Below are 19,003 nucleotides of genomic sequence, written 5' to 3' on the forward strand. Positions count from 1 at the left end.
TCATAAATGATCAGTGCTTAAGGAGATAAATATGTTTAAACTTATTTAAACATTATTCAATGCATACATGTATGTCACCTTACATGGTACCACATTAATAAGTATAACTTTTATGTTTATGTGTATCAGTTAAAAAAAATCAAATAATACAAAACACAAGGGTGGGAATAGATGATGCTACATAGAGAGGCAAGGTGTTACAATGAAGAGGTTTAAAATTTGTCTTGTAAGCAGTGGGAAACCAGTGAAAAAAAATTTTTTTTGGTGGTGCCAGGGATTGAATCCAGGGCCTTGGGCAGCTAGGCAAGCACTCTAGCAACTGAGCTATATATCCCCAGCCCATTGAAGAATTCTTTAAGGAATGTAATATGATCACATGCTCTTGATACAAAGATTACTCTTGAAACAGCATTTGTCTTGGATTTGCTGGTATCATTTTATAAGCAGAAAGGCCAGCCAACAAGATCATCCCAATGGCAAGAAAAAGATGTTGAATGGCTCAGTCAGAAACACAGCAGGAGGTATGGAGTGGCCTGAAGAGATATGAGATATGTTTAGGAAATATGACTAAGTCTTCAGTAATTAATGTGAAAGCTTAGATGAAAGAGAAAATTCATGGTATTATCAGGTTTGTGGATAATCTTGAAGTCAATCATTACAGGAGTAATAGGAATTGAGAAGACTTAGAATAGGGGAGATAATGCAAATTGCCTTTATGACATCAGAAGGAATATCAGTGTAACTTGTCTAGTTAAACTCTAGATTATATTATTGAAGTATTAAATATATTTTAGCAGTTTTAAATATTAAACTAAAATCTGATCATTTCTGCTAGCCCAAACATTACATTAAAATAACGAAAAAGAGCAGGAGAGAAGCATGGAAATCAAGAGAGATTAATATCATATATATACTACTTTTTCACTTGAAAAAAAGTAGTACTCAATTCCAGCTGAAATGTAAAAGTAGCTAGGAAAGTGTAGTTTTGATTATTCAGTATTTTTCACTTAGTAATATTTTTAAGAGCTATAACACTATAATTATGAAGCTGATTACTATTGTACACAGCCCAGTAATTCATGGGATCCAAAATTCTGGAAATGTAACTTTTAGCATAACAGAGTTGAGTCAAACAAAGCTTGAGGTGATTCCAATACCTTTACATGCATGAACCTAGTGACTCACACAGTTCCTTCATTCTACTTGCAGAGGTAAAATTGTTTCTTTGGCACTAACTATACCATTAAGAAAATATTGATACAAAGCAAAAGAAAAATGGACCAAAACCCTAGTAAATACAGAAAATATACATGATCATAGGAAACTTTTTCCTTTTTTAAAATTAAGAATTATTTCATAATTACATTTTTATACTTGGTATTATGTTCTAATATCTTGAGGTAATAGAACTTCTCTGATTAGTGGATCTATGAAGAGATCATTTTCCACTAAGTGTATTTAACCAAAACATTTGTATTAACTCCTACATTTGAAAAGAGTAATAATGAGTTTGCTCCATGTTAAATATGATAATCAGGAAATTAGAAGTTCATATTCTAAAAATTGAAAAATAATGTTCCATTTATTTCAAAGGGAAAGACCAGGTTTTTTCACATTATTAGGGGAGGTATCTTGTACAAATACCTATTATAAATGAAGTAAAATTAAAATGTAAAACTCTAGCCTTGAGTTCCTTTTGTTTGACACAAAATTATTATGGATATTAATTCATTATTCTATCTAGTTCATGAGTCAATTTTTTCTACTACTATTTATATACAGAAGTCTAAAATGGGTGGACATAAAAATTGTTTAGTGGAACACTGTGAAACTTATAATCAAAAAATATTTTAACTACTTCTATCAGTATGTGGTTTTGACAGACTATCTTTGCTAGACATAGCATTTTCACAAGCAATGCAATTTCTTATAAAACTTTTTTTTTCTTTTTTTTTTTTTTTTTTTTGTTCAACAGGTGTGTGTTTATTGAATGCTTCTGTGCACCAGGTATTGGACATACAGAGGTGAACAAGTCTTTACAAAGTCCTTGCTCTCACAGTTTACATTCTACTACGGTTAATTTTAGTGAAAATCACAACCTTACATTTAATCACAGAGAAAATGTGGAAGTACGTACAGTAAGATAAGTAATAAAAGATATACATATGGTAAAAGCTGAAGAGAATTTATTTGGAAGTAGGACATAAAAGGTACAATTTTAACATTTACTTAGAATATTAACAAAATTAGAAAGAAACTACAGAAAAGAGGGCAGATACACTTAAGTTAGTTTAATATAAATAAGCAAAACTGAATATTTCATGTGAAGAAGCATGAAGAATATGGGAATGTTTACAGAACAAGCCACAACAAATTATTTTTTAAATTTACATAAGAAACTGTACATAAATGGAAAAATAAATTACGTAATTTACAACAAATGTTTTACAGGTTACAGTAGGTTATAGCTTAGTTTATTATGCATAAAATTTGTAGCACATCATACATTTTTTACATCACAGATTCAATGTTAAAAGAATTTAGAAAAAAAATTTAGATATGAAAAAGCTTAGATCTGACAAGAATAATGGAAGAGACAGAATAAGGCAACTGAAGTTGAAATGGCATGTGTAAGTAAAATTAACCCCCAAATTAAAGGTTTCCTACACTAGAGTATAAAAGCATCCCCTATTTTATTTTTTTGGTACCAGGGATTGAATCTGGGTCCTCGTGCATGCTAGGCAAGTGCTCTACTACTGAGCTACATCCCCAGTCCCCAAAACAATCTCTAGATACGATGTGGTAATTAACTGGGCAGAATCGACAAATGCCGTTCATTCAGCTTCAGTTAAAAATGTCAAAATTCACTGTAGTTCAAAAGTAAATGCACACAATGTATAAAAATGATAAAACCCTCTTAACATTACTTATATCCTAATGCCATTAACCGTATTTGGGACAAGAAAGCATGGATATTGGTGTTAGGTCTATGAAGTTACCTTTTCCTTCTAAATGTTGTAAACTAAAAGGGGCCACTCAGGAAAAAAGTAGCAAACTTCAAAATGGCTTATTATCTGTGGTAACTACTGAGCTACTAGGCTATCTAGATGAAATTCTAACATGATGTAAAGCCAAAATAATCTCAAACTATTTTACATTATTTGGATATACTTTACAAATCATGTAAAAGATAAAATGTTTCCTTTGAAAGCTACTGGAACTTCTTGTACTTTACTGCAATATCCTAGAATTGGATTATTTCTATATTTAAGCAATTCAAAAAATTCTACTTTTTAACTTTTGTTGAAAAACACATTCCTCATTACTTCTTTTAAAATTAATGGCAGTTGCAGCAAAATCTAAAGAAAAATAAACTTTGACTACAAAAGGAGCTAGAAAGTAAATCGAGATATTTTAGATTTTCTTATGGGGAAAAAAATCAATTTTTACTCAAACATATCACTCAAAACTAACAGAAGTACCTGAAACTCCAGTATCAGCTCACTACCACCTTAATTCTAAAAGAGTAAAGTAGGAATGTCATGTGCATGTCTATCTGGTCATTCTCAGACAATTCTATGGACAAAGTATTTTAGGTCTTCAATATATTTGCTAGAGATAAGACTGTAATCCATTTCAACCTTATTACAGGCAATCAAAACCTGTTTTATAATTTTTGCTGTGAATTGTGCTGGATAAAAGTAATGAATCCAGAAGGGTTCATGTTCATTCACATCTGTTCCCACTGAAGAAAACCAAAACCAACCAAACAACAACTACAAAAAGCTCAAAATGTTCATTAAGACAATTCCCAATTATACCTAATATTTTAACATCTGAGTTTAACTGCACAGAAGCCTCCCCACAGTTTGGTACCGGAAAATGAACCCAGGGTCTCACGTGCTAGGCAAGTGCTCTACCATGGGGCTACACCCCCCACCTATGAATATTAATGGTATGTCTTTCTTTTCATATAATAAATTATAATGCCTTTGCAGATTAAGGTGTATACACATACTTTAATATAATACCCTTCATATACTTTAAGGTATATCTACTAAGCTACCACAGGCAGTTACATATTACGAGAATATCATTTCACTGGTTTGGTGAGAATCCAAAACCTACTACCTGTTAACACATACCAATAAAATTTAGGTAGCAATTACAAAAATATTATGTAAGCACTAAAAATTAACTCTAAAACATGATACCAAATATTTGAAAATATTTAGTTATCCCCATCCCCAATACTGCCACGAAGGAAGTAACTGTCTTCTCAGGGTCGTGATGATAATGAGGCATTTTCCATTGTCAGCAACCCAATTCTCCCATCTGACAAATTCAAAAAGGCCAGACCAGTGACTGGCACAATTTCTAAAACAATAACAAATTATGATCCCACATCCACTAAATACTTAAGACAAATATGCAAAACAACAGGACTACTTTAAGAAGATGCCTGAACTTTTTAGAAGTAGAAATCATTCTAGCAGAAAAGTTAGGATGATTCACTTTTCACCCCACCACTATTTTGAATGGGCTATCAAAACACTTCAAAGAAAAAAATTATTCACTTTTTTTGTCTTTACTGATTATTGTTAGACTCAGTAGCGAATTTAATACAATTATTCTCATAAATATTGAAAACTGGCAGTAATACAGACTAATATTATCTGATGACAGAAAAGTTGGCTACATTCCTTCAGTGATAGACTAAAACATACTAGAATAAACAAACTTAACTAGAAATAAGACACCATTGACATTTCAGGCCATCACATTATTTAAATAAGGTCAAAAAGTATTATTATGGGCTGGGGATGTAGCTCAGTTGGTAAAGTGCTTGCCTCACAAGCACAAGGCCTTGGGTTCAAATCCCCAGCACCGCAAAAAAAAAAGTATTATTACAAAAAGGCAATATATTTCTAATATTTTGTTTACATACACCACAAGACAGTAAGTTAAATGCAAAAGTATAAACACATTTTCATTATCCTTTTATCAGTTTTTACAATGGCTTAAAGAAAGAATTTCTACATTAAGTTCTCAAAAGCAATACACTAAAAGCATAAAGTGTCTTATAAAACTTTTCATGACTTCTATTTAGTTTTGTTTCACCTGTTCAACCCTGCTATTTTCACTGAAATGAAGCTTATTCATTCACTTGCTCCTTTGGCATATAAAGAATTTGCAGGGCTTTTATTATATTTTTGTTTCAGTTTATTCATTAGTATTTTTATAGCAATGCCAGAATATGCTGAAATGCATATAATTATATCTAACTACACACAAGATACTAAAAATCAAGGCAATTCTAAGATGGAATTCTAGCAGCTTCATTCACTTACTGTTCACTTGCCGCCCTGTACTAATGCTCCTACATTATAATATTGGAGATAAAGAAGGAACTTGGTGTCATGAGAAGTGGATACTGTAATCAAGCAAATGTTATCCTTCCAGTGAGGATTTCTGACAAGAAAATTATAATTGCTTAAATTATGCACTATTAAATCAAGTCTCTTGTATCATCCAAATAGCAAATATTGTATCAACATCATTTAAAACTGATTTCCATTCTGATAAGAATATAGAGAGCATTTTGCTAGAAAGAATGTGAAAAAAAAAGAAACACTTTTACCATTGGTGGGACTATAAATTAGTACAACCACTGTGGAAATCAGTATGGAGGCTCCTCAAAAGACTAGGCATGTGACCCAGCTATAGTATTCTTTGGTAATTATCCTAAAGAATTAAAGTCAGGACACTATAGCAATACATGCATACCCATGTTATAACAGCACAATTCACAATAGCCAAACTATGGAACCACCTTAGGTGTCATTAGATGAAAGGATAAAGAAATGTGGTACATATACACAATGGAATTTTTTCAGTCCCAAAGAAGAATGAAATTATGTCATCTGCAGGAATATGGATGGAACTTAAGGACATTATGTTAAGCAGCGAAATAAAACAAATTCAGACAGTCAAGGGTTCTATGTTTTCTCTCATATTTGGAAGATGGGGAGAAAAAAGGAAAAGAAAGGTGGGGGAAGAATAGCATGGAAATCTAATGGAAATAAGTAGAGTACAGAGGGGACAAAGAGGAGGGAGAAGGAAGAAAGAGGAAATACTGGGGAATTATAGTGGCCAAATTATATTGTTTCGTGTGTGCATATAAGAATATACAATGTAAACATGTATTGGAGGGAAGATAGCCTCTTCAACAAATGATGCTGGGAAAACTGGAAATCCACATGTAGCAAAATGAAATTAGACCCCTGTTTCTCACCTGCACAAAACTCAATTCAAAGTGGACTAAGGACCTAGGCATTAGACCAGAGACTCTGCACAGAAGAAAAAACAGACCCAAATCTCCCATTATGCCAGCTTAGGAACCGATTTCCTCAACAAGACTCCTGAAGTGCAAGAAGTAAAATCAAGAATCAATAAATGGAATGGTATCAAATAGAATGCTTCTTCACAGCAAAGGAAACAGTCAAGAACATGGATAGCATACAGAATGGGAGAAAATCTTTGCCACCTGCACCTCAGAGCATTAATCTCCATGATATATAAATAACTCAAAAAACTTAACACCAAAAAACCAAATAACCCAATCAATGAATGGGCAAAGGAACTGAACACACATTTCACAGAAGAAGAAATACAACTGATAAACAAATATATGAAAAAAATGTTCAATATTAGTAGCAAATAAAGAAATGCACATTCAAACTTCACTGAGATTTCATCTCACTCCAGGCAGAATGGCAATTATCAAGAATACAAATAATAATAATAAATGTTGGCCAGGATGCAGGGAAAAAGGTATACTCATACATAGTTGGTGGTACTTCAAATTGGTGCAACAACTCTGGCAAGCAGTATAGAGATTCTTCAGAAAACTTAGAATTGATCCACCATTTGACCCAGTTATTTAACTCCTCCACATATACCCAAAGGACTTAAAATCAGCATAGTATAGTAACATGATCACATCAATATTTACAGTAGCTCAATTCATATTAGCTAAGCTATGGAATCTTTATGCCCTCAATGGATAAATGGATAAAGAAAATGTGGTATATATACACAAAGGAATATTACTCTGCAATAAAGAATAATGAAATTATGACATTTGCCAGTAAATGGGTAGAACTGAAGACTATCATGCAAAGTGAAATAAGTCAATTTCAAAATACCAAAGGCCAAATGTTCTCTCGGATATGCGGATGCTGACTCACAACAGGTGGTGGGGGGAGGAATGGAGGTTCACTGGATTGGACAGTAGGGGATTGGGGAAATAGAGAATGGGAAAGACAGTAGAATGAATCATACATAACATTCCTATGTTCATATATGAATACATGACCAAAGTAACTCCATATAATGTACAAAAATGGGAAGTATACTTCATGTATGCATAGTATGTCAAAATACATTCTACTGTCATGTATAACTAAAAAGAATAAAAAATTTTAAATAATGTGCATCAATGAAACATACCACTATGTGCAACTATAATTAACAATTAAAAATGGAAAAACACAGAGAGAGAATTTTATTTATGTATTTATTTTTTCAGAGATGTTATATACTTTTTTGTTGAGTCAGTAGGACAGTCTCATTATTCAAATTACAAAAGATAAATAAGGATATATAATAAAATAAAATCACTGTTACCCAGGCATACAGTTCCCTACCCCCAGGTGCTACTCCATTTCAAATATTTTTAATTTGAAAATTTAGTAATCATTTTTACTCAAAGAAAACTTCTAGGAAAATAAAACTTCCTGAATTTGACTAAACTCTTCCTTATAACAAATACCAAATATCATTTCCAATGGTATAATTTTGAATTATACATTTACAACAAAATCAACAACAAACATGCAAACACTGTTATTAACATTGTTTTGGAAGTTCTAGAAAAAATAAGAATACAAAAGAATAAAATGTCATAAATACTAAAAAAGAGAGGTTGTCTTTTGGATAATACTTCTTTCTGCACATTTAAAAAAGAATCCCTTCCTCTCAAAAAAAAATACTAGAAAAAATTAACAAATATGTCAAAAAAATCATTGTTTGCCCAGGTAATAATCAGCTAAAATAGAACATGTTTCATTCACAGTTGCAACAAAAATCACAATAATATGTTTTAAATTTTGATGAAAAAATTAGTAGTACTACATGGCACAAAACTCAAAAGTAGACAATAAAACATGGTAGAAGCACTTAACACCTATGGCACAGCCACTGATTTCCCCTCTAAAGAACAAATATGCTACACAACTAAGTAAATGTGGTAGCTGTGTGTACACATATCCTTCTTCCAAACAAAAACAGCATACTCTAGTATAGTTCCACTTGACCTATTCATTAACTAATATACCCTCTTAAGTCCTCCATTCTAGTAAATAAAGAGTCAATTATTCTTTTCAATAGGTCCTTAAACTGATCATTCTGTACAGATGGATAGGTTTCCTCTAATTTTTTATTATAAACATTTAGATAACAGTTTTATATATGCATCATTGATTTGTAGCAGTATAAATATAGCTTTTTTTAAAGTAGGTTGCTAATTTAATAGTAAGAATATTTTAAGTTTTAATGAGGTTGCTGCACAAAACTAATGTTTTCACACACACACACACACACACACACACACATATATATTTTTTTAGCAAAACCAAGATATGATGGACATATTAATCCACTCCAAACATTTCTTCAGGATTCTTTGTCATTTCTCCCTTCCACGTGTCCATCCCTTCTCTAATACTTCCTCAAGCAATCATTGATTTTTTCCCCACTACACAGTAGTTTGCATTTCCTAGAATTTTTTAATTGAGTTTTACATAAATAATGTCTGGATTCTTTCACTCAGCATAACTATTTTAAAATTAAATCATATTGTAGTATGCATCATTCTTTTTTGGGGGAAGCCATCCTTATCTAGCAGAATCAGATAAGGTTGAGCCACAGGACACAGAGACCTGACTTCTTGGAACTGGCAGACACAGCAGTTTGTCCCAGATTGCTGGGGAGCATGTGGCACTGTGGGAGTGATTCCCTGTTTGGTTCTATCACAGTTTCCCTGAGAAAACAGCTCCCCTATCTCCACCCCATCCTGTTCATCACAGAAGAAGCCCCTCCCATTCTGGGCTCCTTTACCTGTGTGACTATAAATAAAAGAGAGTTGGGCTTCTCCCTGTTGTTAGAAGCCAGATCTGGTATGGCCCAAACCGTCAAGCCTCCTCTCATTTAAAGACAGTTTTGGCTCTTTTGTGTTTAGATAAGTTTATGAGTAATTGATTGATTTATAGCCAACATCATCCTCTAGCAGTTAACCCTTTTCTCATCCATGCGGGACATGACTGAGAAACTTTTTTATTGTCAAGTGGCGTTATATATTTTTTGTGTGTGTACGCATGCATATGTGCCACAGTATACCCCTGTTGAATGGAATTTTAGATTGTTTTTATATTTTGATTACTCCAAATAAAGTTGCTCAGAGCATTAATACACAATTCTTTGAAAGGATATCTAATTCTATTTCTCTATCCATTGAAGAAAAGAAATGCTATATCGTATGGCTGGTGGATGTATACATTCTTTAAAAAACTGCCAGGCTACTTCTAAGATGGTTGTACCATTTTACATTACCACTAATGACAGAAGAGGGTTCCAGTTACTTCATATCCTAGCTAGCACTTGACTTAATTTTACACTCTAATAGATATATAATGGTAAGACACTGTGGTTTTGATTTGCATTTCCCTGATGACTAATGGTTTTGAACATATTTTCATGTGCTTATTTGCTATCCACATACATTTATTTATTTATTTATTTATTTATACTGGAGATTAAATCAAGGGGCTCTGAACCCCTGAGCCAAATCTCCAGCCCTTTCTTATTTACTTTTTATTCACTGAGTTGTTTAGGGCTTCACTAAGTTGTTGAGGCTGATCTCAAACTTGTGATCCTCCTGCCTCAGCCTTCCAAGTTGCTAAGAATACAGGCATGTGCCACCACACTCAGCTCTCCAAATATCTTTTTAAGTGTAGTATATACTCATATCTTTTGCTAATTTTTTTATTGGATTATTTACTTATGGACTTTGGAGTTTCTTAATATATTCTAGATAAAAATCTTTTATAAAATATTCAATTTGTAAAATTTTCTCTCCATGTGTGGTTTCTCTTTTTCCTTTCCTAATAATGTCGATTGAGAGGTAGAAGTTTTATTACTGATTCAATGATGTTTGTCAATATATTTTTATATGTATTCTGCTTTTGGTTTGATACTAAAGAAATCTTTGCCTAACCCCAAAGCCAAAAGTTTTGTCCTACATTATCTTCTAGAACTTTAGGTTTTAAACCTACGAGTATGATTCATTTTGTGTTGTTTTTATATGTGGTGTGATATATGAGTCAAAGTGATTTTTGTTTGTTTTTCACAGATACTCAATTGTTCAGTAACAATTTGTTGAAAAAACAATAGTCTCCCCATTGATTTGTCTTCACAATTATGACAAAAATCACTTGTCCAAAAATGAGTCTATTTTTCAATTCTATTCTGATTTATAAACATCCATGTTTACTTGTGATCCAGAAATGAATGACCACTGTTTATGGAAAGCAAAAATGATAGAAATGTCAGCAAGACAACATTAAAATGAGAAAAAGATTGCTTTCTTTGAGGAAATCTGGAAGGATTCTCAGAAAAAGTAAATATACTGGACTGAATTGTGCCTCCACTAAAATTCATATGTTGAAGTCCTATCTCCCAATGTGATATGATTTGGAGATAGTCTCTAAGGATGTAATTATTTTAAATGAGCAGATAATTATGGGAGCCTAATCCAACAGGATTGGTGCCTTTATAAGAAGAGGAAGACATACGAGAGATTTCTCTCTCCACATGTGGACAGAGGGAAGAATCATGTGCGGATATAATCATCATAAGAGTGCTGCCATCTGCAAGTCAAAAAGAGATTCTTTGCCAGAAATTAACCATTAATCATCAGGAAAATGTAAATTAAAACCACAATATCATACCATTATATACCTATTAGAGTGGCTACTTAATCTTGACTTCTAGACTCCAGAACTTTTAGAAAATAAATCTCTTTTGTGTAAATTACCCAATTTGTGGTATTTTGTTATACTAGCCCAAACAGACTAATACAGAGGAAGTTGAGAAGCTCTTGATGAACCTGAAATGGGAAAATTTAAGTCTCTAGTGAATGTGTTTGTACTAAATAATAAAAGGTCTCAAACTAGATTCTTTCAATGATAGGAATTTTGTCATTTCATGTGCCTGATATAATTTAATTGACCCTGGTCATCCTTTCAGGAATAAAAGGGTGAGGTTTGATGTGTTGCTTTCAAGAAAACTTCGTAGTCTCATTAAGTAATTATTATTATTACTACAGGAAATGTGCATAGCATAGCTTTATGAGAGCAGGTTAATAAAATCACCTTTGTAAACAAATCAATTTTTATATGGTTGCATCAAAGCAAGATGTATTGATTTTGAGGTGGTATATATGGAACAAATAATTTCACATTGATATTATGAAAATGGTAAAAGAAAAGTCTCTGTAAAAACTGAGGCTCTAAGTCTGCTGAGCACTTACTTCTAATATTAAAAAAATGATGGTTCACAAGGAATTTCAAATTAAAGTAGATAATTATAAATATTATAAGAACTGATTTTGAGAAAAATTAACTTTTGTTGGGGCCCATGGAAAGAATTCTTAAAGGGACAGAAGGAATTTAGCCTGGTCTCAAAAGTGGTGTTTGAGAAAGTAGGTTGTGGGGAGCATCATAGGCAAATGAGAGATCATGAGCTAAGCAGTGGACGAAAAAGAAGTACCAAGCTCCAGGAAGCTATGATGACTAGAGAAGTGAGGTGTTGAGATGGTCATAGAAACAGATGCAAAGACTTTAAGATCTACAGATGAATTTTATATTAAAATATACCTTCTGAAGCATTACAGGATCATAATACATCTTCATCCCCAAATAAAAGACAGTTTTCTTAAAGCTCTACATTTCTCTTCATTACTTTACATTTTTCCTATGTATTTAAAAGCAGAGTTTCTACTACCCACATGAAGCTGAACATGCTCCTACACACCAGGAATTCAGCTTGAATGAAGAAAATAGACAATCATAATATGATATAGTAAATATGATATCATATATGATATCATAATATGATAAAGTAAAACTACCTTCATGCAACAGGAATTCAGCAGTTAATCATTTGTGCCCAAATCCACATAAAACAATAAGAATAAAAAGTCCAAATACAAGTCTGAGCTATTGCAACGAGACAAAGAAATAATAGGAATTGATATAGCTGTGTATTATGTAGTAATAATAAGTTGTATTTGGTAATTGCCTGGATTTGTAAAACTAAAATAAAGGTGCCTGGTGACAAACTTGCTGTGTGACAGAATGACACTCCTGAACAATGTCAATATTAACCTTTATCTATGATTTGAGTGGTCATTCCCAGTATAGTCGTGTTCTGGTCTTTATCAATGAAGACCAGAACATGACTGGGTTGAAAATCACTGCTTAAACCCCTGGACTTTTGGAGCAAACTGTCAGCAGCACTGTGACCAGAGGACTCCACGTCGCTCTGTCTCTTGACTGCCCCGGCTGCTGTCCACTACATCACTGATTGCTGATTGACTGTTGTCACTGAGGCCAGTCGACTGCCAACCAGCCTCCAGCTTATCGAACACCCAAAGACATCAAAAGACATCCGAGGAACTGAGAGAGTCTACGGCTGAGAAGAATTCCCTGTCTTGCTGACTGACTTCTTGGCTAAGAGATGTTGCATTGAGTAAGTCCATGGGGATTGGACTAAGTGAACAAGGGAGTGAATCTTCAATGTATTTGTGACTTGCTATTATTAGAAATGTTGAATAAAATCCATTGCATTGCATGAATAAAATCCACTTGTTGGAACCAAACTTGATTCCTCTCTTACTGTTCTCCTAATTCAAGAGGAATTAGGAGAATTAACTCTGGACAGCACTCTGTCACATGGACAATGATTGTAAGTAGGCCATGGTTAAATGTGTTTTGGTCATCCTTTCAAAATTAATTATTGCATCTTTGAATTTCAGTGTAGGAAGTGAAATCCAGTGGGAAAAAAGGAACATGTGCCAAGGACTCTCAGTCTTGTGTTATGTGCCGTCCTGTCCCAACCTTCCTGCTCCCAAGTCCCCACATAGCCACAGTTGCCACCTTGCTTGAGCACAAGTGTCCAGGTCTTGGAGCAGGGATCCCAGGCATCTTTGAGGGGCTGCACTGATACCTCACAAGTCCTGCACTCAAGAGTCATATTAAATAATAAACAGCATCACAAGTCTAGCTATTGTGAATGACTGTGCTTCTGAACTAGGGTCCTGTATTTTCATTTTGCACTGGACCCTACACACTAGGCACACTAGTGTGTAGGACCCTACACACTAAGTTATGTAGTCGTAACTTAAGTCTTGTAGCAGTAAACAGTTCCAAATGAGGATTCTGAGCAACACACTTGGCTCCTCTACAGTCAGTTTCCTTCTCTGTAAAATAAGAACACCAGTTCTTATTTCATTGGGTTTCTGTGAAGATTTTGAAGCTAATGTTGCTGAAAGTTCAGTCTTTGCCCCCAATGCCAATTCAATAATGAGAACACGGTTTTTTAGAAAAAGGAAAAAGAAGGTTTATTGCTTTGCTAGCAAAGGAGAAACACAGGGGACTCCTGTCCCAAAGGTCGTGATTCTGCCCATCAGGAGGAACAGGGTGATTTTAAAGAAGCTCTTCAAAGGCTACATTCCAGGTAGCCCTGAAAGTGGGTCCCAGGAGGCCCTAAAAGTGTGTTAACATTCACTTGTTAATTTGGGAAATAGTCATCTACAGAACCTCAGTAGGCATCTCCTTCCTATAGAGCACAGATAGCTCAGGGTAATTTTGTTCCCTGCCCCAGGTTAGGGAGGGGGAGGGGGAGAACAGAAAAAGGAAAACTTGTCCCTTTTTAAAAAATAAGCCTCAAAGCTATATTCAAAAGGGCAAGTGGATCATTGTTACAATAAGTAAAGTGACTTAATTCATTTTAACTGTCAATAACTAATATATTACCTGATTCAGACTTAAATCTCAATTATTTCTCTTTTGCCTGAAGACCAATACTTCAAAACGGACATTCTCACAGGCTGTAGCAAATTGGCATTCTGATTTTGCTTCAAATGTTCACTTCACTTCAACTTGCTTTTATGTAAACCTTCCTGGGCTGTTCATAACATACCATGCCACAGATTTAAGGGAAAGAAAAGCTGTTCAGTTCTCATAATACGTGTTTGTTAAACGCGCAGGAATCTTCACATACCCTGGATAAAAATTTCGAAGCAAAACATTGGTCACACAAGTACTTGACCCTTTCACTAACGCTTTCAGACACACACACACTCACACACACACACACACACTCACACACAGAAACACACACACACCACATACGTCAGGAAACAAAACCCAAGGCCCTTCCAACGCCAGGCTCCGTCCACAAGGGGACATAATCAAACCAGGTCCTGAAAACATCAACACTCCTCGCGAACAAGGTCTAGCAGAATTCTCTGACAGCTCCGTTTCGGTAGGAACACGCAATTCGGCCTCGTCAGCCGGAAGTTGCTCTCCCTCAGTTCCGCTCCTCCCCCCCGCCCTGCGTCGCGTCGCTCTCTCCAGGCGTCAGCTCGCCGAGACGTGGAACGGTTTAGGGCGGAAGAGGCTGAGGCTGAGGGCGTGGCAACGTCCCGCGGTGTGGCCGTCCGGGTTCACGTGCAGATCGCCGTGGATTTCTACCCCGGGACTTACCATGGCGCAGCCGGGATCTCTGAACCTCAACAACGAGGTGAGCGCCGAGGTCTGAGAACCAGTGGGGCCAGTACTGGTGCTTTCACAACCAGCCACTCTGCGAATGTTCGGCGGGCGAGTAGTCGGGACTTGGTGGGAGGTGAAGGATGCGGCCTTTTGATGGACCCATGCGGGTTTCGGAGAATGGCCAACAGTAACTCCCCTTCGGGATTTCTAGAAGTGTCAGCACAATGCCTGATCCGTAATAAATGCTCAGTACCCATTGCCTGCTTTTTATTGACGGTCGAAAATGAAGGGGAAAGATTAAGAATTGTAGCTTCTCGTAAGATATCGCTGATATTTAATGAGACCATGTACGCCTAGTGCCTCATTTCTTCCTCACTTTACGGTCCCATTCCATTTACAGCCAAACCTTAAGGAGGAGTTATTTATACTTGGCTATTCTCCATTAACCTTCTCTTGTTCGTTCTTTAATCTGGTTACCAAGTCTGCCGCTTAAAGCAAGCTCAAAAAGCAAGGATCAAATGAGGACCTCACAGCTAAATACAGCAGAAGTAGTATTTATCCCCTTATTCTGCGGATATGTGTCTGTTACCAGCACTTCATTGCTCAGATTAGAGTTGTGTAAATGTACTTTATATTTTCTGTTAACCTATACCAGGCAGAAATGCTTAAGAAACACTCACCTATGATACAGTTTATAATTAGTGTCCCCCCAAAAAACTAATAGTGTAGATAAGTTTCCAAATAAGTCATATAGTGATGTCTGTATTTAGTGTTTGAGGATCTTATACAGGAATTGCAGGTAGTGAAGGGGGAAAGAATTCCAGGCAGAGGGACCAGTACAAGCTGGGAAGGGATGGTACTAAAAAAACCCTACTGGGATAGAGAAGGCTTCACTGAGGAACTTGTGGGATAAAGTATAAGATAAAACTAAACTATATTTTTGCTTTATTGCCAGATTGAATCTGGATTTCAGTAGGCAGAGTACAGAATATATTGAAGAGGGAAACTGAAACTTGTGATTTGTGTTATTTTTTATTAGGTTGGTGAGCTGTTTTCTGTTGGTTACCTCTGAGATATGAGGATCTTAAATCATTAAGATGTCCTTGGGAATTCACAGGAAATAGAAGTTACCTTCATGTTCAGTTTTAGCTGACAGTCGTAATGATAGGAAATCAGTCCTATGAAGCTCTTTCTTTTTCCATTTGGCTAACTGCCAGGCCTCTTGAAAATAGTTAAAATTTGATCATTAGGAAGCCTTCACTAATTCACCTTAGTCTGGATTGATTTGTGTAATCCTTGTGCAATCATTGTTTTCTATTCTGGAAACATCCCTTTCTGTCTTTGTTTATCTATCTATTCTCTACAACATGTATGTTTTATGATTGAATGAATTTATCAGATCAGGAAGTTTACATGTCCCACACTCATTTTAATGTGTTCCAATATGAAGGGGTTAATAAGGACAGAAAAAAAGTAGAGATGATAATGTTATTTAAAATTAACATTGCTTAATGATAGGAACAGTTCTACAAAATGCCATTAGGTGATTTTGTCCTTTTGTGAATGTAGAGTCACAAACTAAGACAGCTATGCTGTCATTATCAGTAGGTAATATAATTTTATGGCACTACCATCATGTGTATAGCCCATTAAATTTCAGTTATGCAGCACATGACTCTAGATTTATTACATAAAAATTGGAAAACATACCAAAGAAAAGAACAAGGTCAACTAGTTAGGAAAAAAAAAAAAGCAAATATGGCAGATTAAAGATTAATGCTATTTTTCTAAAACAACTCATGGAAATTAAGAGTAACTGTCATAGAAAAATGGGCAAACTTCTCCAAAAAGAAATTATATTTTAATCACAGCCTCTAGTACAGGAGTCCCCTGTGATTCTCCTTCACTAGCAAAGCAATAAACTTTCTTTTTCCTTTTCTCAAAACTGTGTCTTCATTACTGGATTATCATGGGAGACAAGGACTGATCTTTCAGTAACAAATTTGGCACTCCAGGTGGGACCCAAGAGCAGTCCCCATCTAGCTTTCTTGGGCAGGCCTGGCTTCCCGAGGAACCCACTTCCATGCCAAGGACCCAAGTTGGCTGGCAGACTTGTTGAGAGTCAACTGTGGAGAGTTAGGAGACAGGTGAGTTTGCCTTGGGTTGAACCAGAGGAGCTATTCTTGTGAGTAAAGGGAGGGACTGAGGGACCATCCCAGCAGTTCTTGAAGCAAAAAGCAGCTTTAGGGAACTCCCACCTTCTCTCCCTGAATTGTACAGGTTGCTCCATCCTGGTTCATTTTGCGAAAAAGGAAACTGAATTCAGTAAAGTCGTGACATCCTTGGCTATCTGGTAAATCCCTCAGTGTGCATGGGGAGACCCTTAATTCCACACCTCTGGTTTCTCTTTGTGGGGACATCTGTGGCACTACTTGTGTAGGAGTCATGGTTAAGTGGGACTTGAGAATCTAGGGATATTTATTCCTTTCTGGTCTCTTCTAGATTCTCATCTGTTTGTTGGCCTTGGATTTGGGAATTTCTTCTGGTTGACTGTCTCTCTTTTTTTTTTTTTTTTTTGTCTCTTGGGAAAAATCTTGGTCTGTCAATTTAAAGGCTCCAGTCTGTTGTCCATGGTTTGGGGAAGCCTCTTTGGTTGAATGTCTCTGTTTCTTTCTTGTGCAATCTTGCATTTGGAGTTGGTGTCTCAGAGGTAAAGTAAGTTGAAGAAAAGGCCACCTATAGGCATAAGACTGTCTAAGATAATGTTTTACTATAATGATCTAGCTTTCGAATAATTTCTTAATTATTGTACAATCTTGCAGTTGAAGTTGGTCTATCAGAGGTAAAATAAATGGAAGAAATTTTATCTGTCAGCTATGATTTCAGGGATCCCTGCTGGTTGTCTGTCTGTTTCTTTTTTTGTAGCTATTTATTTTTTTTTCTCATTTGAGCGGCCGGGGATTTGAACCGTGGTCCTTGCGCATACTAGGAGAGCACTCTCCAAAAGGAGCTATTTCTTCAGCTCCTGTTTCTTTTTTTGTATCTGCTACTGGCCCTTTAAGACAAGGGACATGCCGGTTTGATCTTAACAGTAGACTCATGAGAAGAGAGATCTTGGCTGAATGGACCACCTACAGGTATAAACCTGTCTAAGGGAAAGAAGTTTTACTGTAACACAATCTGGCTTTTGAATGGTTTTTCTGAATTATTATATAATCTTGCTGATCTGAAGCTGATCTGTCAGGGGTAAAGTATATGGAAGAGATTTTGTATGTACAAGCTTTTGTGCAGTTGCATGATAAGGGGGTCTGAACAATCAGAAACTAAGTTGATGATGACAAAAGGTGTGCAGGATAGCAGGACACCAGAAGAAAGAGTTAAAAAAGATATAACTCTTTTAAACCCAGTGCTGACACTGTCAGTTCTGTTTTTCAGCCCATCCCCAGGCAGATCTGTGACTGCAAATCATCTCATTGTTTGATCAAGAACACTAGCCCAAAGATGGGGGGAAAATATCCCAGAAAAACTGTTAGGGCTGTAGAAAAATGGGCAAAAAATGACCTCTGCCCTGCTATCCAACTCCTTTTGCCCATGGGGAATAGAGGCTGGTGGCTGCAAAAGATGTGACAGTAGGTTCCAGTACTGTTAGTTTATGACCTGGAGACAGGAGTAGTCTTCCCTTTTAAGATCTAACAGATTACCCCATTTGGCTGGGAGATATCCATCACTGGGGTGAAGCAATTCCTTCTATAACAGTATCCCATCAAACAAACAAAAAAAAATTATATTTGAAAAAGCTCAAGTTTACTAATTCTAATCTTTTCATTTTTTTCCATTACTATTGTCCTTTATTCAGATTATGTCTCCAACCAGAACTCCTGTACTATTCCCACAGCTAAATTGACTTTTCTCAAATTTCATCTGATCTCAGTACTACAGCTTGAGTGCTGTCTTCAGACTACATCATCACATCACTCATTTGCTTAAAACTCACTGGGTTGCTTTTGATAAAGACCAATCCAAAGGAGGGTAATCTCTTCACTTTCTCTTCTATACCTCTCCCTTTGAGTATCTGTACTTCACCTGCACAGACGTTTCTGTGCTACCTA

The 19,003-nt window shown here is 35.6% G+C and overlaps 1 protein-coding gene across 2 annotated transcripts in view; it reads left to right on the forward strand.

Moving 5' to 3' along the window:
• The first annotated feature begins 14,762 nt into the window (after window positions 1–14,762).
• SRFBP1 (serum response factor binding protein 1) overlaps window positions 14,763–19,003 on the forward strand; it is a 61,369-nt gene continuing 57,128 nt past the window's right edge. The window contains exon 1 of one of the 2 annotated variants that reach the window (XM_079145677.1): window positions 14,763–14,925. In XM_079145677.1, the coding sequence (XP_079001803.1) occupies window positions 14,890–14,925 (36 nt within the window). In that variant the 5' untranslated portion in view covers window positions 14,763–14,889. The remainder of the gene's footprint in view (window positions 14,926–19,003) is intronic. The other variant, XM_079145676.1, reaches the window with a different exon arrangement.

This window comes from Sciurus vulgaris, assembly GCF_902686455.1.
Source record: "Sciurus vulgaris genome assembly, chromosome: 6".
Lineage (NCBI taxonomy): Eukaryota > Metazoa > Chordata > Mammalia > Rodentia > Sciuridae > Sciurus > Sciurus vulgaris.